At 39.8% G+C, this 25,906-nt stretch overlaps 2 protein-coding genes across 2 annotated transcripts; both read left to right on the plus strand.

Moving 5' to 3' along the window:
• Positions 1–242: 242 nt before the first annotated feature.
• On the plus strand, positions 243–13,188 carry LOC125236386 (phenoloxidase subunit 1-like). Its single transcript, XM_048143170.1, has 15 exons — positions 243–322; positions 1,007–1,121; positions 5,559–5,751; positions 6,017–6,119; positions 6,459–6,579; positions 7,036–7,241; positions 7,707–7,835; positions 8,158–8,281; positions 8,591–8,755; positions 9,381–9,509; positions 10,053–10,231; positions 10,665–10,810; positions 11,201–11,283; positions 11,484–11,636; positions 12,202–13,188. The coding sequence occupies exons 2-15, from the start codon at positions 1,011–1,013 to the stop codon at positions 12,409–12,411; spliced, it is 2,052 nt and encodes a 683-aa protein (XP_047999127.1). The 5' UTR covers positions 243–322; positions 1,007–1,010; the 3' UTR covers positions 12,412–13,188.
• Positions 13,189–16,204: 3,016 nt separating this feature from the next.
• LOC125236798 lies at positions 16,205–22,071 on the plus strand. The gene is made up of 3 exons (XM_048143725.1): positions 16,205–16,235; positions 18,954–19,226; positions 21,958–22,071. The coding sequence occupies exons 1-3, from the start codon at positions 16,218–16,220 to the stop codon at positions 22,069–22,071; spliced, it is 405 nt and encodes a 134-aa protein (XP_047999682.1). The 5' UTR covers positions 16,205–16,217.
• The last annotated feature ends 3,835 nt before the right edge of the window (positions 22,072–25,906 follow it).

The following is a 25,906-nucleotide window of genomic DNA, read 5'->3' on the forward strand; positions in this document are numbered from 1 at the left end:
AATAATTTTGTAACCTCACTTGCGGTTACCAAATTATTTTGCGTGCGGCCAAATAAAAAACTTAGATAGCTACCTACAATTTTAAGACTGAAAACAGACAGTAGCGCTTCATTTGACTGCATTTCTAAGTTTGTATTTACTTCGCAAAAGCTGTAAAGCATTTTATGCATAGGTATGTGGTATGTCATGAAAGTATGCACACGGGTTTTCAGTAGTATAAAAATGTGGTCCTTTGCTGAAATGGTACCATTTGGCCGTGGATACACGGCCGAAGACATTTACGTTATATATTCAATTTATTTTATTGCCGGGAATAATAAGCGTAAGTGTTAATTGCTTTAAATTATGCAAAATTAAGTTTTTTTTTTCTAATAGAAAGACTAATAAAAATCTCTGTAATATTTAGGGTACTCACTTAACCAATTTAACCATACTTTACTATCGTGTTTGCTTGTATTAATTTATAACTAGATTTTGCTAACTAAGTGATTACATAATATTTTAGGGTTTGTAGGTAGGTACTGAGATTCAGTTTTTTCTTCTAAAAGTAAGTAAATAAGTAAGTTTAGTAAAATACCGCTATCCATTACTAGATGTCCCAAAACATTGCTGTTGCTAGTTACTCGTAAAAGATTCGTTTATTAGTCTAGTTATACAGTTTTCAATTATGTGGCCAGGAAAGGACCTTTATCTGTTTGCTTATTTTATTTTACTGTCTAGTTTAATTTGCTGTATTTCATTTAATATAAACAGTAGACGATTTTTCATTGGAAAAGTTCTGCTACCCGCCACTAGATGTCGCTAGTAGCCACAAACTGTATTCAACCGGACATATTTTTGCAAAATGGAACCAACCCACAGATAAATGATTTTAAAAATCGAACTTTAATGTTTAAAGAAGTAATCATTTCATTTTAATGAAGAATTCATGTGGGTTAGTTCCATTTTGCATAAATACGTCCATTATCAACTTCACCTTTCTTAATTGTTCTTTTCGCTATGGCAGCACCATGAGCGGCAATAAGCAGGACCTGCTGCTGTTCTTCGACCGGCCCACGGAGCCCTGCTTCATGCAGAAGGGCGACGACAATGCCGTCTTCCAGCTGCCTGATAACTATTACGTGAGTAACTTAAGCCCCATTTAGATGGTACGAGTTTCTCGCCCGTTTTGGTCGAGAAACTCGTATGACATTATCGTATGCGATAATCGCCTGGCGATTATTATTATTATTATTGTGAGCCTATTGTGTCCCACTGCTGGGCAAAGGCCTCCCCCTTCTTTCTCCATTCTTCTCAATCTTGAGCTAAAACTGGCCAGTCTGTCAAAAAGGAGCCTGGCGATTATCGTACGAAAACGTTTACATTCGTGCGAGAAATAAAAACTCGCATACGAGTATCGTATGCGATACTCGCCAGGCGATTATCGCCAGGCGAAATAGTTTAGACGGAGAGTTGAATTTTCGGGATATATTTCCATAACATTTCTCGACTCGTCTAAACCGGTTCTCGTATGACATTTCTTCTCGAACGTGCGATTATCGCACGAATCAGAGCGAACCGATTTTCATTCGAGTTTTGCCTGTCAACTTGCGTGCTTAGTTGCTAAGTAATTAAATAATTATAAACACATAAATATTATATGCTTTTTAGGGTTCCGTAGTCAACTAGGAACCCTTATAGTTTCGCCATGTCTGTCTGTCCGTCCGTCCGTCCGTCCGTCCGTCCGTCCGTCCGTCCGTCCGCGGATAATCTCAGTAAAGCCCCATTTAGATGGTACGAGTTTCTCGCCCGTTTTGGTCGAGAAACTCGTATGACATTATCGTAAGCGATAATCGCCTGGCGATTATCGTACGAAAACGTTTACATTCGTGCGAGAAATAAAAACTCGCATACGAGTATCGTATGCGATACTCGCCAGGCGATTATCGCCAGGCAAAATAGTTTACACGGAGAGTTGAATTTTCGGGAGATATTTCCATAACATTTCTCGACTCGTCTAAACCGGTTCTCGTATGACATTTTTTCTCGAACGTGCGATTATCGCACGAATCGGAGCGAACCGATTTTCATGCGAGTTTTGCCGGTCAACTTGCGTGCTTAGTTGCTAATTAATTAATTATAAACATATATATTATATGCTTTTTTATACTATTGGATATAATTATAGAAATAAAAACTCGCATACGAGTATCGTATGCGATACTCGCCAGGCGATTATCGCCAGGCAAAATAGTTTACACGGAGAGTTGAATTTTCGGGAGATATTTCCATAACATTTCTCGACTCGTCTAAACCGGTTCTCGTATGACATTTTTTCTCGAACGTGCGATTATCGCACGAATCGGAGCGAACCGATTTTCATGCGAGTTTTGCCGGTCAACTTGCGTGCTTAGTTGCTAATTAATTAATTATAAACATATATATTATATGCTTTTTTATACTATTGGATATAATTTACTTTGGATTTATTTGAATTTAAATTGAATAGTACCCAATAATATTAAAAACACTATAAATTATTTATGACGATCTAAATAATAATTATATAATAGGGAAAATAATGAATTCAACCGTAGCGTTACCTAGCTAATAAAATCTTGGTTGCGATACTTGCGATTAGGTTTAGGATATAATTGAACATAGAATATAGATAAGATTTATTAAAACCATATGTGGTAAAATGACAGTAAACATTAACTCTATAATATTGATAATGATAACCCTAATTTATTTTTGGTTTTAGCAGTTACTGAGAGTTAGCAATAAATATAAAAATACCATGATTTACATGATTTCTGTTTTTAGGAAGAGATAATTCATTTCGACTGAGTAGCGCATAAACTCGTATACGATTCTCGCATACGTGTTTTTTTTACACGGAGACATACAAACGTCAAAGGCGAGGCGATTATCGCCTCCTCCCGTGCCATATCGTAAGCATAGTTTACATGATACGATATTTTTTCTCGTACTTCGATAATCGTACGTTCGAGGCGAGAAACTCGTACCATCTAAATGGGGCTTAACCGTAAGCACTAGAAAGCTCAAATTTGGTACCAATATGTATATCAATCACGCCAACAAAGTGCAAAAATAAAAAATGGAAAAAATGTTTTATTAGGGTACCCCCCCTACATGTAAAGTGGGGGCTGATATTTTTTTTCATTCCAATCCCAACGTGTGATATATTGTTGGATAGGTATTTAAAAATAAGTAAGGGTTTACTAAGATCGTTTTTTGATAATATTAAGTTTCGGAAATAATCGCTCCTAAAGGAAAAAAAAGTGCGCCCCCCCCCCCTCTAACGTTTGAACCATATGTTTAAAAAATATGAAAAAAATCACAAAAGTAGAACTTTATAAAGACTTTCTAGGAAAATTATTTTGAACTTGATGGGTTTAGTAGTTTTTGAGAAAAATACGAAAAACTACGGAACCCTACACTGAGCGTGGCCCGACACGCTCTTGGCCGGTTTTTTATAATATTGGATATAATTTACTTTGGATTTATTTGAATTTAAGTTGAATAGTACTCAATAATATTAAAAACACTATACATTATTTATGACGGTCTAAATAATAATTATATAATAGGGAAAATAATGGATTCAACCGTAGCGTTACCTAGCTAATAAAATCTTGGTTGCGATACTTGCGATTAGGTTTAGGATATAATTGAGCATAGAATATTGATAAGATTTATTTTAAATGATAGCATTATACCCCATATGGGGTTAAGTGCCAGTAAACATTAACTCTATTATAATATAGATAATGATAACCCTAATTTATTTTTGGTTTTAGCAGTTACTGAGAGTTAGCTATAAATATAAAAATACCATTTTTTACATGATTTTTGTTTAAAAATATTTTAAGCGGGTTACTCACGTATTAAGTCGATATAGCGTTCGACATGTTTTGATTTCTGTTTCTAGGTAAAAGAATTCATTTCGACTGAGTAGCGCATAAACTCGTATACGATTCTCGCATACGTGTTTTGTTTAAGCCCCATTTAGATGGTACGAGTTTCTCGCCTCGAACGCACGATTATTGAAGTACGAGAAAAAATATCGTATCATGTAAACTATGCGTACGATATCGCACGAGAGGGGGCGATAATCGCCTCGCCTTTGATATTTGTATGTCTCCGTGTAAACAAAACTCATATGCGAGAATCGTATACGAGTTTATACGCTTCTCAGTCGAAATAAATTCAGTATAGAAATCATGTAAAACATAGTGTTTTTATATTTATAGCTAAGTACCTCTCAGTAACTGCTAAAACCAAAAATGAATTCGGCTTATTAATATTATAGAGTTAATGTTTACTGGTATTTTACCCCATATACATAGGTACAAAATGCTTACTATCATTTAAAATGTTATCTATATTCTATTTATGTTCAATAATATCCTAAACCTAATCGCAACCAAGATTTTATTAGCTAGGTAACGCTACGGTCGAATTAATTATTTTCCCTATTGTATATTATTGAAACCGTCATAAATCATTTATACTGTTTTTAATATTATTGGGTACTATTCAACTTAAATTCAAATAAATCCAAGGTAAATTTACCCCATATTCTAAAAAAGCATATAATATATGTGTTTATAATTAATTAATTAGCAACTAAGCACGCAAGTTGACAGGCAAAACTCGCATGAAAATCGGTTCGCTCCGATTCGTGCGATAATCGCACGTTCGAGAAGAAATGTCATACGAGAATCGGTTTAGACGAGTCGAGAAATGTTATGGAAATATCTCCCGAAAATTCTACACTCCGTCTAAACTATTTCGCCTGGCGATAATCGCCTGGCGAGTCTCGCATACGATACTCGTATGCGAGTTTTTATTTCTCGCACGCATGTAAACGTTTTCGTACGATAATCGCCAGGCGATTATCGCATACGATAATGTCATACGATTTTCTCGACCAAAACGGGCGAGAAACTCGTACCATCTAAATGGGGCTTGACGGAGACATACAAACATCAAAGGCGAGGCGATTATCGCCCCCTCTCGTGCGATATCGTACGCATAGTTTACATGATACGATATTTTTTCTCGTACTTCGATAATCGTACGTTCGAGGCGAGAAACTCGTACCATCTAAACGGGGCTTTATGTTTATTTGAGGTTTTGAAGATAATCATTTAATAATTGCAACCAAATTTTTGTTATGGTTGCTTTTTAGACCATGTTGTCTTGACCTCGCTAATTACGTTTACTTTTTACCTGGGAGGGCAAACCTGCAGTTTGAATAGGCAATAATTATTTCAATAGGGCAAACCCACCTGCCTGGGGCTGGTAGTGGGGGAAAATGACACCAATTTTCAGGTCAGGTTTCCGACACATCAGGTTTTTTGAAGCTCAGGAGCCCGATTACAATGGTATCAGAATTCGAATTACAGTGTAACTACTTACTATACACACGACACTTCCAGAAATCCGGTATTTTCTATTAGATTTTCCTATATTTTGATTATGAAAAGTATGTTGTGGGTATTGTGAGTGGAAAAATTCTTCCGATATTGAAAAGAATTTTCTTTTCTCAGCCGGACAAATACAAAGACTCCTCCGCCCAGCTGGAGAGCAAGTTCGGCGCAGGGTCCAAGCGCTCGATCCCCGTCCGGAACATCGCGCTGCCGGACCTCTCGCTGCCCATGCAGCTGCCCTACAACGAGCAGTTCTCGCTGTTCGTGCCCGCGCACCGCCAGCTCGCCGGGAAACTCATCGACATCTTCATGAGTGAGTGGAGCCACTGTAACTACGAGTAATAGATGCCTTACAACAGTTTTCGCTTTTCTTCGCAAACTGGTTGACACCTTTATGAGTAAGTCCATCTCATGTCGCTGACGGCTACCCTAGAATGACCAATTCTCGTTCGCCATAGAACACCTTCGTGTTTGTGTTCGTGAGTAAACTCATATCAGTGAGGCTGTTTTTCGACGAAATCTCTTCTTGACTCTTGTATTTCGAAATCATTATTAATGCAAGGAATTTCTTTCCATAGACATGCGGAATATAACCGACTTGCAGTCTGTGTGCGCTTACTGTCAGCTGCGCATCAACCCGTACATGTTCAACTACTGCCTCTCCGTCGCTATTTTGCACAGGTATTTTATGATGACCACGTCCGCTCTTGCCTACGTGTGATCTGCTCATAAATCAGACGTAATGTAGACACTTTAACGATATGACACACGTTAGAACGGGCCGAGCCCGTACCGGAGCATACGCCACATAATTTTCGGTGACAGGTGACCACATGATACCTTCCAAAGAAAACGAAGCGCTTTCAGAAACTCTTGAAACTGTTTCGCAGCAACGTAAAACAGATTGCCTCTTATGCACAAAATTGTACATGTTGCAACTTTAGTCTGATGTATTACCTATCCATTTTTATGTATTTCTTTCTAAGTAAAAAGTGCAACTATTTGTTACTCGCTTTCTAGGCCGGACACCAAGGGTCTTAACATCCCCACGTTCGCGGAGACGTTCCCGGACAAGTTCGTGGACCCCAAGGTGTTCCGCAAGGCGCGGGAGACCACCGCCGTCGTTCCTGAAGGCTCCAGGGTAAGATCTTTTTGTTATCACCCAGTCCATATATCAATAGGGGTTGTCTCTGTGTATGATGCCAGGGAAGGGTAATCTATCATCTAGCAATTCTGATCACCCTTCCAGCATGCGGGAGCCCTGGACATAAGCCAGGCCTATCGGAGGCACCATAGTCAAATGACCTCGATCATAATTCACCCTGACGAACGGCAAAAAGGCTGAAATGTTGGAGTGGGTTTAGTAGTTTCCCCCTCCTCACTAGGAGAGTAGAAAGAAACGGTAAATTTCACACATCTTGCTGGATTCCCGCTTCAAAAAAAGCCAGATGGCTATTAGCTAAAATGATGAAACTGAATCCTGTTGTCCTTGTCCTTTTCTCTTTCGGTTTCCAAGTAATTTCTCATTGATAATCTCATAGCAAGAATCTTACGCACCTTACTTATTGTCTTTTTCTGGTGTTTGCTTTTTCCAAAGATGCCAGTAGTCATCCCCCAAAACTACACGGCGGCTGACGCTGAACCGGAGCAGCGCGTGGCGTACTTCCGCGAGGACATCGGCATCAACCTGCACCACTGGCACTGGCACCTTGTCTACCCCTTCGAAGCTGCTGACAGAAGCATCGTCGACAAGGACAGAAGAGGAGAACTGCTGTATTACATGCATCAGCAAATCATCGCTAGGTATGTCCATTCTTTGGTTTATGTCATCTTTGCCTCTTACTTGATAGGTTCCTGATTAGCTGAAGTTACTTCTATGAGGATGTAGGCATCTACCTGCACCACTGGCACCTTGTCTATCCCTTGGAGGCTGCTGACAGAAGCATCGTCGATAAGGATAGAAGAGGAGAGTTGCTGTATTACATGCATCAGCATATAGCAATCTTCTTTGTCTTTTGTGACTTCTGCTGGGTTAGTTCCTGAGGATATATAGGCATAAGTGCCCAACCACCTGACGAGCTAGTTTAAAAAAAAAAGTTAACTTTGTCAGGTTGACAAAGAGTCCAACTTAATTCGGACCTAGGTACATGGTAGGATCGGGAAGAATCGGGAAGAAATAACTAATATTGAGTGTTCCAAATTGTGTACAATGTAGATACCTACTCGAATTAATAGAGCAAAATGATAATCTATGTATTCTTTCTTCAGATACGACATCGAGCGCCTCTGCAACAACTTGCCGAGGGTGACGCGCTACAACGACTTCCGGGCCCCCATCGCAGAAGGATACTTCCCCAAACTGGACTCTCAGGTTGCTTCTCGGGCTTGGCCTCCCAGGTAACTATGCAACTAAAGATTACTTAAGTACTTCGATTTACCTTAGTTCTTTTAATAAGCTAGCAAAAGCATCTTAATCAATGGAATCAGGCGTTACATTGTGGAAATCGACGTTAATCAAAATCTAGAACCATTCCATTGTTAATCCGCAAATAGACAACGTATTCTAGATTTTTATTAAAAGCACAGTCAACCAGCAGGAAAAAAACCTTGAATTGTTCGCATGGTGATTGTAGCTGGGGCCCACTTTCTGCAGTATTACGTAATACTTAGTATGTCCTTCATGTCATCACCTCTTGATTGTTTTATGTCTTGTCTGCAGATTTGCGAACAGCGTCGTTCAAGATCTGGACCGCCCGGTGGATGAGATCCGTGTCGACATAACCACACTGGAGGCCTGGCGGGACCGCATAGTTCAGGCAATCGAGGAAGGCGCTATAGACCTGGTATGTACCCAATTTTTCGACAAGACCTGAAACATCCGATAGATCATTTTACGTATATATGCTGGAAATGTGGCAGAGACGCTTCTTCCGAGTTATCCAATAAATGGCCATGGCCAAATACTTCATACAATGATACAGAATTTCCAATAATCAGTTATCTATTCTTCCTACACACTACTTCGTTTTCAAAGATACTGCAACGAACTGGCAAGAATCTGAATAAAATTTCCAGATTATTAGAAGACCACCAGAGCCTTACCTTTCTCTTGGATCCAATCACATCTTTGACAAACGAATTATTTTCCACAGCCAAGTGGCCGGAAGCTGCCTCTAGACGAGAATACCGGCATCGACGTCCTCGGCAACCTGATGGAGGCGACCACCATCAGCCTCAACCCTGCCAAGTACGGGGACTTCCACAACATGGGCCATGTCGTCATCTCCTACGCCCACGATCCTGACCACAGGCATCTTGTAAGTGAACGTGTTTATAGAAACCGTCTTCAAATTCAATGAATTGGCGTATTTGTATCTTCGCGGTTTTTAAATCTACCCTGTCTGATAATCTTAACTTTTTGCGGTCTAATCTGGCAACCACCTCTTTTTAAACGGTCCACCTAAAATTAACAGAAGGAATTCATCTGGCCAGTAAAAATTAAATGGCATTACGTTTGAAGACGGAGGTAGGGCATAGCGAATGATATTCCGCTTTGTGTGGTAGGGCACAGCACCGCGGATATCATCTCGCTCGAATCTAGAGCAGACCCCAACTGGGGAAGTACCTCCGCCTTACACCGCAACAAACTGCACCGCTTTGACCGCAGCCAAATAGCACTAGACCCTACTCATAGTGTTGTGTTCCTGCTGGTGATCAAGGCCGCCAGAGCTCAACGAGGATGCGGTGTGCTGGTGACGGAAGGACCTGCGGAACTAATTTTTTGCGTCTATTGTCCTTTGAGTCATCAGCATTTCATCAGAATGACCATATGCTTGTTTGACACCGACGTAGTATTAAAAAAAGACCCAGATACCGTACTTGAAAAAAGGTCACATGCTAAGGTGAAATTAGAGTAGAAGTGATGATATAACGTATTTTCAGGAACAATTCGGCGTGATGGGAGATTCTTCAACGGCCATGAGAGACCCCGTGTTCTACCGCTGGCACGCCTACGTCGATGACGTCTTCAATCTGCACAAATCCAAGCTGCCAACATACACCCCTCAGCAGGTAATATATGACTAACTATAAATAACTATAAAAATCCAAAGACTCGAGATCCGAATTGACATTTTTAGAGCTATAATACAACACTCCTGTCTTTGGGAATGGTTAGCAAAGCCCTGCCTGAATCTACGTCGCTTCATAATTTAATGGCGCTATATTTATTACCTACTTATCCAAGAACTACCACAATGTATACATATCATACATCCAAATCTATCTGGTAGTTACTCTCTCGACAGAATGAAGATGAGATAGGGATGGGATAGGGGTGAATCTCGTATAGGCAAAAGAATGTCAAAAATGTCGAAATGAAATTCAGAGATGAATATTGAGGATCGGGAAGGGTAAACTCAAACAACGATGTATGGATCGTGTGAAAGTTGATATGAGAAAGTTAGGGCTGAGATGACAAAAGATAGAGAAGAATGGAAGAGGAAGACAAGTTGATCCCACATAACATGGAATAAGTGTAGGAAGAAGAAGAGTTACTCTCTCGACAGCAATCTTTGTTATGGCTTCTAATTTATTATTATTTACCCCAAACAGCTGGACTTCCCATCCATCCGCGTCTCTTCCATCAGCGTCCAAGGCCGTGCTGGAGCCAACACCTTCGCCACCCAGTGGGAACAGAGCACCGTGGAATTGTCCCGAGGACTTGACTTCCAGCCGCGAGGCAGCATGCCAGCTCGCTTCACGCATCTGCAGCATGAGGACTACACGTACAAGTAAGTATATAATTAGAATAGAATAAACCGCGAACACCTGTAAGAGAAATTAATACGTTTATACAGCGAAAAATACACAAATAAATAGCGTGAGACTACATATTTTAAATTAAAGGGAAAGTGAAAAATCCATACCTCTGACAAGACTCGAACCTGCGTCCTACTGAATGGCCGGTCCAGCCACTCTAACCAAATGAGCCTTCGGAGGCCTGCTGGATGTGTACGAAGTTCTACCTACATGCCTTCCCTCTGTTCTTAAAAACCTCAGGGTGTCATGGAAAAAATCACACACATCCAGTAAGGCCGTCGCTTCTGCATGATAAAAATAGATAGCGTGAGGTTACCACCTAACTGCTTCTCAAATTTTTTTTGCTCTGTAAATGATTCACAGAATCATTTGTAAAAGTAAATTTAATATTTCTTCTCTACTTAGTATCGAAGTGAACAACAACAGCGGCCAGTCTATGATGGGCACAGTTCGCATCTTCATGGCTCCTGTCGGGGACGAGAGAGGACAGCCTCTGCCATTTGAAGACCAGAGGCGCATGATGATCGAACTGGACAAGTTCTCTACGCCATGTAAGTAAGACACATGTGGATACTTTACCTATTACACCTCATCATCACCACCAAGTGGAAGCACCAATATAATGGGCACCGTTTTATGGCTTCAGTGGGAGATAACGGCGACAAGCCTACCTTTAAATACCACAGGACCCGACTTGGAATGATTCCTTTTGATCAAAATTTTCCAGATTAGATTAGCGAGGATCTTGCTTTGAAGACTTTTCAGTCTACGTATGTAGATAGATAGGTAACTTTATTTGTATCCACACCACAACATGTAGGTTTATTGTGATTAGTAAGTATTGGTTTTTTGTTAGTATATTGAGGGACAAATAATACATTCTTTGCATGACACAGTTATCCTTACGATTATAACATTATTTGTGTTGCTCTATTCTACAGTGCGCCCTGGCGATAACATGATCAAACGCAGCAGCAAAGACTCTTCGGTCACCATCCCCTACGAGCGCACCTTCCGCAGTCAGGTATGCAAAATTGCAAAGAATTCTGATCAATATAATGTAGAATAGTCTACGACTTTACAACAAAATCTTATGGTCCTATTTGGACGTTTGATATAAAAAGAATCTGTTTTCTAATTGTTTGATGTACTGTGTTTATTTCTACACTATGTCGTCATACGGCTATATTCTTTTGGGTACACGATCTTCCTTTATAACTGCAGGAACCTCGCCGCGGCGAGCCAGGCACCGCCGAAGCTGCAGAGTTTGACTTCTGCGGCTGCGGCTGGCCACACCACATGCTTCTCCCGAAGGGCACCACTCAGGGCTACCCGTGCGTGCTGTTCGTGCAGATCACCAACTGGAACGAGGACAGGGTAAGGAGGAATTTCGTTTGACCACCACCAGATCAGTTTGGCTCAGACCAAGTCGTTTGACTTCTGCTTGCCACACCATGTATGTGTATGCGTATTGCCGAAGGGCATCACCCAGGGGACCAACCACCTAGGTACTGGAATGAAGACCGGGTAAGGAAGACTAATTTTTTTTCCATAAATAGAAAACAGTCTGCGTCTGAACAGATCCACTTTGATATCATCGGCATGGTTAATCGAAGACTGGATACAAGATTACAAAGTTTCTGTTCTTCTTCTTTCTTGTCTTGGTTTCTTGAACAAAAATAAGAGAGTTCAGAGAGGATGATCCTCTTACCGTCGATCAAGCCTCAATATCTTGAAATGCTGTCAAGCGGGTGCGCTGCACCAGTTAATCAATGTAGAGGTTTTGTTTTTATCATGCAGAAATGTCTACGAGCGATACTAAGCTAAATAAACTAAGTTGATCACAGCGACGGCTTCGGCAAAGCCGTAGCTAGGTCGTAGGTTCGAGTCCTGCCAGAGGTGTAAATTTTTCCATTTTCTTAATTAAATCCTTTCTCCACAGGTGGAACAAGACACAGCAGGCGCCTGCAACGACGCGGCGTCGTACTGCGGCATCCGCGACCGCAAGTACCCAGACAAGCGCGCCATGGGCTTCCCCTTCGACCGCCCCAACCCTGCGCGCTCCCTCTCCGACTTCCTGCAGCCCAACATGGCGGTGCAGCAGTGTACTATCCGGTTCACGGATGCTACGAGGATCAGGCCTCAGAATTAGACTTTAAGAAGTCTGGTAGAAGGAAGGGAACCAAGGTTCATGTGACGAAGATTCAAGAATTCTGAACTAAGAAGACCCAAGAATACCCAAGATTTCTGTTTTAGATACCGTCATAAGATTAGAACTTTCTGATTTGTATGTACTTTTCTTAGACACAGTCAGGAACTGCTCTTTAGATTTTCTGTAAGTGTAGTGTGGGCGTAGGCGTAGCAAAAGAGTTAGAAGCGACAAAGGAGCATTTAGGTCTAACCTGGCGGTTTTCTGTATGTACCTAACATTTACCTTGGTTCTGCACAACAATCGACTACTTGTGCTTAACGAACATTGGACTCCGGTTTAGATTTATTTCTTACGAACTTATTATTATTGATTTGTTTTAAAATGTTAGATGAGGTCTGGTATAAAAACAAAGGTCACAGACTGAAAGTTTTTAGAATGGTCGCGAACAAACTGTAGTGTTAGAAAATGGTATATAGGTACCTAGTATACCTACTTGTGTTTTTAATTGCCACATTTTTTCGTTTTAATACGTGCTTTTTCACTCTGTGTACGATAAACCAACTTTCCCTGTTAAAAAAACAGAGAATATTAAGCAAAAAGTTAAGTTAGTTAGTATGTTTTTTACAAGTCAATAAAATTGATTGATAGTTTTTCTTACATTTATAGTCTATAGTAGTTAGTTTTTAGCAAACGGGTTTAATTATAGCTATTACATAAGTATAAACTGTATATATTAGTTACAAAAACAAAACTAAATAAATCTAGTCTCTTACAAAATACTTATTTTTATTTTGTCCTTACCTATAGTACCTGCTGAGTTTTTCTGCTGAAAGTCTTGTAACATTTAAAATAATTGTTAATAGATAATTATCAAGAATACTATTTTATGAAACCGCTGTTTAAAAGAGGTCAACAAAGGCGGGTGGCGTGGGTGTAACCCAAGTATTTGAGGCGAGCAACTCATTTTCATTAAGAATTGTTATCGTTTCATCATTTATCATTAAACTTTATAGTGGTCAATATAATCATGTCGGTATTTATCAATTAGCATGGTTCCTGTACAGTTACATACATTATAAAGGAAACAAAAACAACAATGCAAATAAACTTAAACGGTTCTATCTCGTTTAAGAACTACTCTTAAAAGCAATTAAATGGGTAGTTTTATTTAAAAGTGACTGACTGAGTGAGTGAGTGAGTAAAGTGTGCCCGAGAGAAATATGTCTTGTGAATTAATTTAACAAGTTCGACTTGTTGCGTGTTTATCCGTTTGAAACGAAAGTATTTTAGTAACTAAACGGAATAAATCACAGTATTGATAATAACTACAAGTCGAATTTGTACGAACCTCAAGATCAAACTTGTTGAAAAATATTTGATTGAATCAGCCAAACATGTTTAAAACAATAATTATGTGACATGTTGCTTTTATAAAATCGACTTGTTGATTCAAATAAAACATAGTCACACTTAACAAAATCAAACTTGTAGTTTGAACCAAAGAGAACGTAGGCGCTATTTTAACCAAAAAAGCCGTTCAACGAACAGTCTGATAGTTGTCTAGTTGTTTTTCTATCAGTGCGTCAAAATTGTATGCATTAAATTAAATTAAATTGTATGCATTAATAATTTATGACGTTATGACGTCCATAATGACACACTCTTTGTTCAACTCATATCGGCAACGTTGTGTTGTGTTTCTAGAAAAATATGTTCTCGAAAAATCCATGGCAAAAATTTCATTTTTGGCAGCTACATAGCTGTTATCCTAATTTCACTTTTCTTACGATGTCATTTGACTTAAATATGTAGTTGTGGGTATGTTCTACTCAATCGGAAACCAAAAAGTGGATCACAATTAGCTTTGAAGATTCAAGAGTCAAGACCCACCCCAGTACAAGACCACCACTCGCTTAGCACCCATAGTACAAGCTTTGCTTAGTTTGGGGCTAAGTTGATCTGTGTAAGGTGTCCCCAATATTTATTTATTTATTTATTTTATTTATTTAAGATTTTTGATTCTCGAAAACACATGCATGATAAGGGTTTCAAAAAAATATGTCAGAATGCTTATATACTTACCTGCCCTTATCCCAGTCATTTGGGGTGGTGTCCTCTTCCATAAGTTTCTATCGCCCGTCATATCATCCGTTTACTTTCGTTATTATACATAATTATATCTACAAAATTAAGGTAAATTTTCTATACAAATGATCCATTTTCATTGATTTCGCGTGTACTATTAGCAATCCAAGGTAATCAGCATACATTACGTGTAGAAAAGGATGCGTGGCTCGTAATTCGTACGCTTGGTTACACATCGCCGAATTAGATTGCTTGACTAGCGGTCACCCGTGACTGCACCTGTAACAGGCTTTTTGTGATGTGGAAAATAAGTAGGTATGTAAAAAACGATCGTTATCATCTTCTTTTCAATCAAATTAAATCAACAAGTTCTTTTCAAATATTAAATTTCATTAGAATATTTTAGATTCTTCATTTATATGGCTGGGTATAAAGAAAATAGCCAATTTTGTGCGGAGTAATCGGCCAAATTTACTGCAGATCACCCATTACCCAATTACCCATGAGCTGTAATAAATAATAATGTTAAATAGACTTAATAGTTTAATAGTTATTTGTTATACAAGGGGGCAAAGTTGTATTTTAACGCCGAGTGCGGAATTGAAAAACGAGCAAGTGAAAGGATTCTATAGTTGAACCACGAACGAAGCGAGTGGTTCGAGAATAGAATCCTGAACTTGCGAGTTTTTTAAAACACGAGAAGTAAAATACATTTGCACCCGAGTGTAACACATAACTTTTCCCCTCACTATAGCGAGGAAACTACAACGCAAAAAATGCGTTTATCACTGCTTTCAGTAGTTCCACAGGTGGTAAATCATCTTTATTATTAGATTCACCTACTTTTATCAATTTTAAAGCAGTTAATTTGACTTTATTCAAGGTCAAATTACCTTACCCACTAGTGGATAAAATGTGTTTTTACCCGCTGGTAGGACAAAACACGTGTTTCCGAGCTAGTGAGGGGAAAAATATATGCCAACGTCATGACAAAGAAACTATCATAAAATCGGCTTCAGACGTCATAGAATTTTTCTACTTACTTGCCTTTGTAACACATTTGTGATTCTCAAAATGTGGTTGTCTTGTTCGCGATTACAATTTTGTTTACCATGTCCTATGGCCTATTTAGCATATCAATGTAACTTAAGTTACCGAACCAATAAACGTAAAGTGCTCGCCAGTACGCCACTTTCAATCTTAAGTCATTGTCAATAAATGTTAAGTATCTATTAGACATTAGCGTGACGAGCACTGGAGCCTATTTCTAGAAGCTACAAGTTACAATTTACAAGTGGTAGTCGATGTCTAATATGACAAGTTGGAAAGAGACTTCCGCTGGTAAGTTGTAGCTCTCAGTTTTGAGAAATGGGCCCCAGGGGCAAGTGGCAGTCAATGCCTAATATGACAAGTTGGAAAGAGACTTCCGCTTGTAACTTGTAACTTTCAGCTTCGTAACTTGTAGCTTCGAGAAATGGGCCACTGGTCTTTTATCTTAAATTGGACAAAACGATACATTGAGTCAAAATCAAAATCAAACAATTTTACAGACATACCTACATTACTATTATACTATTAATAGGAAACAAGGAGTGCCGGATATATACGCGGAAAGCGTTTACCAATCAGTGGAAAACCATGTGTTGAAATGTTGAACTCAAATTAGACCATTATTGTGTGTCTGTCGGCCCGTGCTGAGTGAGCCTTCTAGCGAATCTACAATGAAGTCCTTAATATTTGTAAGTTTTAATTACTTACCTATTAATTATCCATACTTAATACTTAGTATTAAGTATAATACGCAGCAAATAGCTACAAAAAACACCTGTGATATATATGACACCTCAACTATGTTACTCAAAGTTGGACTACCATTAATCATAGTTCAATTAACAAACATTTTTAACCAATTATTAAAAGTAGGCATTTACCCACCCATACTTAAAAATGTAAAAGTCGTTCCCGTTTATAAGGGCAAAGGACAGAAAGATGAGTTGAAAAACTATAGGCCAATAAGTATAATTCCCACTATGGCCAAAGTGTTCGAAGCGGGCGTGAGTAATCGGCTGTATAACTTTTTGGAAAAGTTTCAGTTAATACACGCAAAACAATTTGCCTACCGACGAAATCGCTCATGTGGCTCAATAATCCGCGAAACATTGCATAATATAATGCAGGCTAAAGAAAACCATTTACATGTAGCTATTGTTCTCTGCGACATGACGCGTGCTTTTGACCTTTGCGATCATAACGTCCTTATCAAAAAGTTTGAGCACCACGGTCTACGTGGCCCAGTTTTAAAGTTGATGACCGATTTTTTACAGGGAAGACAGCAATCCGTTGTAATAAATAGTGGATCGGTAAAATCTGACTGTGGGTCTGTGGACATTGGGGTCCCCCAGGGTTCGTCCTTGGCTAATCTATGTTTTTTATTACAAGTAAATGACTTACCGGACGCCGTAGACGGCAATATGTACGTTTTTGCTGACGACGCTTGCGACATAATAACCGCTCCTAACATAGACAGCTTAGAGACGTCAATCACCCGTGACGTACATAAACTCCTACATTGGTTTTCTGTTAATGGGCTCGTCCTCAATGTGTCAAAAACTCAGGTTCTCCACTTTAACCTAGGAGGGAGACCGCCAAGACCGCTAGTGGTTACCATTAACAACACAATCCTCCCGCAAGTCAACTCTGCCAAATTTTTGGGTGTTACACTCGATCAATCGCTAAAATGGGACACCCAAATTCAATTAGTATGCACTAAGTTGGCAGGCATCTGTTTTGCACTTAAAAGATTGTCTTTTGTTCTTCCTCAAGCACAAGTGCGGAATAGTTATTTTGCCCTTTTTCATTCTGTGCTAAACTACAGTCTAGAATTTTGGGGGGTCGCCGCTGACTGGCGTCGTGTCTTCGTGTTGCAGAAGCGAGCGGTAAGAATAATAGCCAACATGCCTTCTGGATCGCCAGCTCGACAACTATTTATATCATTACGTATTATGACATTACCATCGCAATATATTTTTAACATTGTAAAGTTCGTAAGAACCCACATTGACACATTCCCACACAGAGCTGGTAACTTGAGATGCTTAAGGAACAGGAACAGGGGTTTACTCGAAACATCTAACTTCAGACTGACCAAATCTACCAAAACGACCTATGCTATTGGCCCTAAAATCTATAATTGTATCCCCGAACAAATAACCGCTATATCCAATGATAATGTATTTTACAATAAATTAAAAAAATGGCTTATTGATAATGCCTTCTATAACATCAATGAATTCCTTGAAATGTAATATTTAGCGCGATAATGTATTTAAATTATTTAAATTATATAGAACACATTTAAAAATTTTATAATTTAATTCTTAGAGTAATAAGAATTACTTAGTAATAATGAATGTTTATGTTTCTGACGTGTAATGTATAAATATGCAATATCAATAAATATGAATATGAATATGAATATTATAAATGGGAAATTGTGTGTGTGTCTGTTTGTCTGTCCGTCTTTCACGGCAAAACGGAGCGACGAATTGACGTGATTTTTTTAAGTGGAGATAGTTGAAGGGATGGAGAGTGACATAGGCTATTTTTTGTCTCTTTCTAACGCGAGCGAAGCCGCGGGCAAAAATATAATAAATAGAGAGATATCTTGAAAGTAGCGTTACATGTGCAAGAGCGCAGAACATTCATGAGAAAATGTGAGTGTGTTTAGTAAAACGTCCCATTAAGGCGAGATTTACTTGTATCTTTATATGAATAAACTGACAAAGCGGCTTTATAGCAATTGACAAAGTGGGACGTTTTCCCGTACACACACAAATATTCATGCCAGTTTCGAATTGGATTCAGCAATATACAAGATGCGGAACATTTTCATACTTTCCGTCAATTAGTGATTTTTTTACGAGAACAAAAAAAAAACATTCTCTTTGATTTGATTAGATGCTACGCCATGATCTCAACAGTTGCTAATCACTTCATTTGGTGTTCTTTTATTCGAATACTATATAGCGTTGTCTATTGTGTAGCCAATAGAGTTTGGTATAATCCAAAAACTTTATGTGTTACCCACTTACCCTCAAGCCTCGCTGTTTAAAATTGTAAATTCGTTTTTTTCTTAGCCAAAATAGTTTTCTTTCTGTTTTATCAAGGCAGTTGAACCTTGTTAGCACGAATTTCTAGAAAAATGTCATGCTGAAGAGAAATTGGTTCCTATAATTACTGAAAGTTAAGTTGTACTATATTGTGTCTGGGGCAAGTCTGGAGTAGTTTCCAGCAAGGTGGTAACAGAACCGACCTATAGTAGTGAATGTGATGAAAGTGTATGTTCAGTAGGCATTATTATAAAGGACAATGGGATTAGTGTCCTTCAAGGTGTTAATTTTGTCTATGCTTCCATTTAGAATTGAAGTTTTTTATTAAAACTTGATAATATTTTCCAGTTAATCCTCCTCATCGCGTCAATCCACGCCTTCACCATCCCCAACCCCAAACCAGTGACCCAAGCCCTCGAAGACCGCAACCACGAAGCCCTCGACCACAAGATTAACAAGCGGTTCATCTCGGCGCTGCTGATGAGCATGATGGACGATGATGACTACTTCGATGATGACCTGCCGTCCATCACCGGCAGGCGGAGACCTTCGAGGAGACACCTGCAGCTTGCGCAGATGATGAGGCAGCTGGCTGGGCCACGGGGATTGACGAGAGGACAGGTATGATGATGATGATGATCTGCCGTCCATCACCGGCAGGAGGCCTTCGAGGAGACACCTGCAGCTTGCGCAGATGATGAGGCAGCTGGCTGGGCCACGGGGATTGACAAGAGGACAGGTATGATGATGATGATGACCTGCCCTCCATCACCGGCAGGAGGTCTTCGAGGAGACACCTGCAGCCGCAGATGATGAGACAGCTGGCTGGGCCACGAGGGTTGACGAGAGGACAGGTATGATAATGATGATGATCTGCCCTCCATCACCGGCAGGAGGCCTTCGACGAGACACCTGCAGCTTGCGCAGATGATGAGACAGCTGGCTGGTCCACGAGGGTTGACAAGAGGACAGGTATGATGATGGTGATGATCTGCCGTCCATCACCGGCAGGCGGTCTTCGAGGAGACACCTGCAGCTTGCGCAGATGATGAGGCAGCTGGCTGGGCCACGAGGGTTGACAAGAGGACAGGTATGATGATGGTGATGATCTGCCGCCCATCACCAGCAGGAGGCCTTCGAGGAGACACCTGCAGCTTGCGCAGATGATGAGGCAGCTGGCTGGGCCACGGGGATTGACGAGAGGACAGGTATGATGATAGTGATGATCTGCCGCCCATCACCGGCAGGCGGAGACCTTCGAGGAGACACCTGCAGTTTGCGCAGATGATGAGACAGCTGGCTGGTCCACGAGGGTTGACAAGAGGACAGGTATGATGATGGTGATGATCTGCCGTCCATCACCGGCAGGCGGAGACCTTCGAGGAGACACCTGCAGCTTGCGCAGATGATGAGACAGCTGGCTGGGCCACGAGGGTTGACAAGAGGACAGGTATGATGATGGTGATGATCTGCCGCCCATCACCAGCAGGAGGCCTTCGAGGAGACACCTGCAGCTTGCGCAGATGATGAGGCAGCTGGCTGGGACACGAGGGTTGACAAGAGGACAGGTATGATGATGGTGATGATCTGCCGCCCATCACCAGCAGGAGGCCTTCGAGGAGACACCTGCAGTTTGCGCAGATGATGAGGCAGCTGGCTGGTCCACGGGGGTTGACGAGAGGACAGGTATGATGATGATGAAGATGATTGAACACAGGTATGAATCAAAATGATGAAATTTTTGAAAACTGTTTTACCTATTTTATTAAATTTATTGTGCTGATTAGTCCATATTGTATCGATGCAAAAGCATGCTTTCAATGTAAAAATGTAAAACATATTAGGTACTTTAAATCCTAACCAGAAATTGACTACTCGCCATGTTGTGGGATTTCATTAGAACTATTTTCTTCATATTATTAGGGTTCCGTAGTCAACTAGGAACCCTTATAGTTTCGCCATGTCTGTCTGTCCGTCCGTCCGCGGATAATCTCAGTAGTCGTAAGCACTAGAAAGCTGAAATTTGGTACCAATATGTTTATCAATCACGCCAACAAAGTGCAAAAATAAAAAATGGAAAAAAAGGTTTTATTAGGGTACCCCCCCTACATGTCAAGTGGGGGCTGATATTTTTTTTTATTCCAACCCCAACGTGTGATATATTGTTGGATAGGTATTTCAAAATGAATAAGGGTTTACTAAGAACGTTTTTTGATTAATTAATATTTTCAGAAATAATCGCTCAGAAAGGAAAAAAAAGTGCGTCCCCCCCGCCCCTCTAACTTGTGAACCATATGTTTAAAAAATATGAAAAAAATCACAAAAGTAGAACTATATAAAGACTTTCTAGGAAAATTGTTTTGAACTTGATATGTTCAGTGGTTTTTGAGAAAAATACGGAAAACTACGGAACCCTACACTGAGCGTGGCCCGACACGCTCTTGGCCGGTTTTATTATACTGAACTGTCACTGTCACCACATATCAGAATAGCAGCGCCCTCTTGACAATAGTCATATATTTCATGGTCAGGTCACCTTCAAAATGCAAAATGACGACCGGTCTGGCGCAGTCGGTAGTGACCCTGCCTGCTGCGCCGCGGTCCCGGGTTCGAATCCCGGTAAGGGCATTTATTTGTGTGATGAGCACAGATATTTGTTCCTGAGTCATGGATGTTTTCTATGTATATAAGTATTTATATAGTATATATATCGTTGTCTGAGTACCCACAACACAAGCCTTCTTGAGCTGACCGTGGGCCTCAGCAGGGGCGGCTCACTCCGCGATTCTATCGTCGCGCAACAAGTACATGCCGGCGGCCGCGAGTTCGCGGCCCATTCAGTGGTGACGACCTTCGCGCGGTGCAATAGAATTCAATGTCGGCTGCTCTCGTGCGAGCCGTTTGTTACTGTAGGTAAGAATTTAGAATGGCGGCAATTTGTAGCATAAAAGAAGTGAGCCTTCTGTATTTGTACTATATATTCTGTGGCCTCAGTCAATCTGTGTAAGAATGTCTTATAATATTTATTTATTTATTTATTAAGTCGTAGGTGTCGCAGGAGGCGACTGTGGGATATGGGTTAAATTGTGGCGTAGGCGAGAGGCTGGCAACCTGTCACTGCAATGTCACAGTTTCGTTTTCTTTCAACCCCTTATTTGCCAAGAGTGGCATTGAAACCTGAGTAGTTTCATGTGCTCTGCCTACCCCTTCATGGGACACAGGCGTGATTGTATGTATGTATGTATGTATGTATGTATTTATTAAAATGAAAGGTGTAAAATGGTCGACAAACCTAACGAGAGCAGATTGAATAAAGTGTCAGTGATTAATAATGAATGTCAATTAATTACAGATGGATACCATGATGAGCAACCTGCAGAACCTGCAGCTGTTGCAGAATATGCAGCAGTTGATGCAGCTGCAGAGCCAGACCCAGAACTTGCCGACGCCAGCCCCGACCTCGTAGGCAACGCTAGAAGGCATATACACGGTGTAACATGAGGAAACTCAATATTCTTAACAGCGTATGTCTAAGAGATCACTAATGTAAAGTTTTCGTGACATTCATTTTTCTAATAAAATATCACAAAAACTTTTCTGGATATTTATTAGCATTAAAAACATTCACAATTATTATTTCTCAGCACAAAACGCTCTTTTGATGGCGATGGTGCAAAATCTAACTATCTTCGTTTTTGAGAAAAAAAATTAAGTGTCATCCAAAAAAACAAAAACATATATACAAAAAAAATACTTGGCGTAAGTATATTTGCTTGACGTCATATGAAATTTTATCTTTTTTTAAATCTTTTGGTTTTTTTGTGTTACACAGTGTATACTTATTAAAAAACCAGCGTTGCAGTAAAACTTACTGTGACATTATGCTGAGTCGTGCTCCTTTTTAATATCGCGTTGGTCGTTTTCATAGATTCATATTAATTTTAAGATTGTAATATGTTGTAATGTGATATTAAATAAAACATTTATATGTCTACGTACATATCTATATATATTATGTCTAAGCCTACTGTATGCATTAGGTATAAAAATTACCTACTCGTTGCCCTTAACTTATAAAATTAAAGTGTTTTCATAAATTTTATAGTTATCTATTACTGCTCTGTTGCTGATGCTGTTTCGTTATATTGCAACCCCTTATTTGCCAAGAGTGGCACTGAAACTTGAGTAGTTTCGTGTGCTCTGCCTACCCCTTTATTTGGATGCAGGCGTGATTGTATGTATGTATATTATGTATGCTATTACTGCAACAATAACTGTAATTGGAAACTAAAACTGCGTGCGTGCGTTTCATGATACACCGTGTTTTTTTTTGGTTTTCCGTTAAATTTGACACGCAGTTGTTCATCATCAGGAACCACTCTGTATATCGCTTTTTGTTAAATCAGAAAAAATATTTTTTCGTTTCCATACATAATAAATGAATTAATTAGTGTGAGAGGACCTTAATCATAACATTAAAGTCATTGTCAAGTGTTTGACGGCACATGTCAAAACAAATAACATTAGGAAGTGGTAAGGGATGCCACACACATGTTCAGTAATTAAATTATTTTTTTTAATAATTCGATAACCGTAAGAGTTAAGAGGCTAGTTTCTTAGAAAAATTGATTGTATTTGAACTAAAGAATCTTCCCTTAAAGTTAACGGAATTCGATAAAAACAGGGTGTATATGTGCCGGATTTGGTTTGAAATTAGTATTTCCAATTTTAGGCTAATTTCTGACAAAGTATATGGAGCACCAACCAAGTTAAGTCCGGTCAGGCCTAAAGGGTTCCGTATTTAATTGTATTTCTGATATTCTTCATTCATTGGACCTTTGATTGGACTTACAAATCTAAATAGAGTAATAATGGAGGAAATTGGTTCTTACCATTTTAATAAGCATTTACCGTTTCCATTGATGTCTATTATCTAACACCTGCTTTAAAGTTTATTACACAATATTTTATTTATTTATTTATTTATTTATTTACACAAAGAAAATTACACAGTATGACAGTAAATAAAACTAAAGCACCGTGAATTTTAAATAAACATTACAACAAGTAACACCAAATAAAATATTAAACAGCAAAATTAAACATAACATAACACACTAAATATACTAAATAACAGATGAAGGCCTAGCATCCAATCTCACACAAAACCTCAGGCATTCGTCACGTACAAACGCCCATCTGCTCGCAAAAATATCTACATTAGGTGCCCCGTCTAAAAACTCATTCACCATTTGTATTGCACGAACTAACGGTGACTTGCGGCGAGACACGGTCCGTGCGGCCGGCACCGCCAGTAAAGGGTGCCTACGTTCACGGAAGGCATATTTCGTCACAGGAGGAACAAACAGACGTACCAGCTGGGATACTAAAACCGGGCAATCTGACTCCCCTTCAAAATACCACAAGCAACAGACATCAGCACGAAATTACGCCTAACTTCTAACGAGAAGAAACCCAACGTCCCCAAAAGGAATTTTGTTGGGTACAAGAATGGATAATACCCGTACCTTTTTTTATAAAAGAAGCGCAAAAATGTTTTTTGGACCTTTTCAAGCAGCAGGATATAGGACGCTTCATGGGGATTCCAAACGGCTGATGCTGTCTCTAGCTTACTTCTCACGAGGGCAGCATAAAGAAGCTTTATGGCCCTGGGATCGTCAAATTCTTTGGCGTTGCGGACAACAAACCCAAGCCTGCGGTAACAGTCTGCAGCAAGCATTGTCATATGCTCGTGAAAGTTAAGGTGGGAATCTAAGACAACCCCCAAGTCACGTATTGATGTGACACGGGCGATGGGTTTCCACCCCAGGAGATACTGCCTACACAGGGGACTACGCACTTTACTAAAAGTAATAACCGCACATTTGTCAACATTGAACTGAAGTTTGTTTACAAGACTCCATTCATAAACCCGATCAATATCACTTTGTAAAGATTGTAAGTCAGACTCTTCCTGGACCCTGTAAATCAGTTTCAGGTCGTCAGCATAGAGTAGGTAATATCAAATACCTATTTACGGACTTAATACAAGACGGCATTCTCTACCAGTCAACCTTGCCAAATAGGGAAGTAAGTTGGTGCGGGACTGCGGGTAAAGCTTGGCATCCACTTAGGCGGAATCGATCCGAGCCGCGTCGAATCGAGTCTTCATATCTTCATACATTTGAATGCGATTCGACGCGTCGCTAATGGACGCAGTTTCATAAGAAATGCAGAAGGCGAAATGAGACTCAACTCGGCGAGCCTAGTGGACGCCAGGTTTATTAGATAGTACCTTAGGTACAGTCAAGTTCATAAATGTGTACATTTTTTTAATTTATTGCAACGAGTTAAGGTGAAGAAATGTACACATATTTATGAACTCGACTGACAGTACGTACGTACAGAAATGAAAACTTGCAAAATCTGCTTCTCAGCGATTTAGAAATGAATGATGAATGTTGTCTCTTTATAATGCCTGGCACTACTTATTACCTTTTGGCAATTTTGAGCTGTCAAAATTCAAATAGTTGCCTATTTATCTGTGGTTGTGCACGAAAGAGACGTTTAAGCTAGAAACATACCACGCGGACGTCCGCGGTAGCGCGACCGCGACCGCGACCGATCAGTGTGTACGGTCTGGCTTCGGCTGACCAAAACATCCAGCGAGCCAGATTTCGATCGGATGTCCGTGCGCTCAAAGCCACGTCCACGACCGACGACCGATAGTTTGCACGGTTAAGTGTATATTCATTGTCTAGATCCTAGCTTAAGTTATACCATCCCCAATAATTGCTCGTAGCGACACTGAATCAAACCATACTGAACAGAGAGCTGAGAATAAAATTATCGAAGGGAGCAGTTCCTCATAGTCTCGATTGTACGTACCCTTTTTAGTACGGAACCCTAATTAACGTTTTCGTAAATACATACTTAAGTAATCAAGGTTCTTTTATAATGTGCCAATTATAATAACGAAGATCAATTACTGTAATAGTAGGTTTCTTTTTTGCTTCATCGAATAGTGGCACAGTAGGTATTTTAGTTGAGAACAGAGTGGAACCAGCTTTTGCCATCATGAAATTACTTCTAGTAAGTTATTTAACATTATATTGTTTGTTGGTAAAATAAACAGTTGATAAATATAAATAACAGTAGGTATAGTTACTTATTCCAAAAAGCTTACGAAGGCTTGTGTCTGAATTATTTGTATAGAATCTAGTATCTAAATATAAATGTAAGTGTCGTGATTATTAATAACTGCATTTTCGCATTATCCGATCCGATATCGGATGTAGGAC

Source organism: Leguminivora glycinivorella, chromosome 19 (genome assembly GCF_023078275.1).
Source record: "Leguminivora glycinivorella isolate SPB_JAAS2020 chromosome 19, LegGlyc_1.1, whole genome shotgun sequence".
NCBI lineage: Eukaryota > Metazoa > Arthropoda > Insecta > Lepidoptera > Tortricidae > Leguminivora > Leguminivora glycinivorella.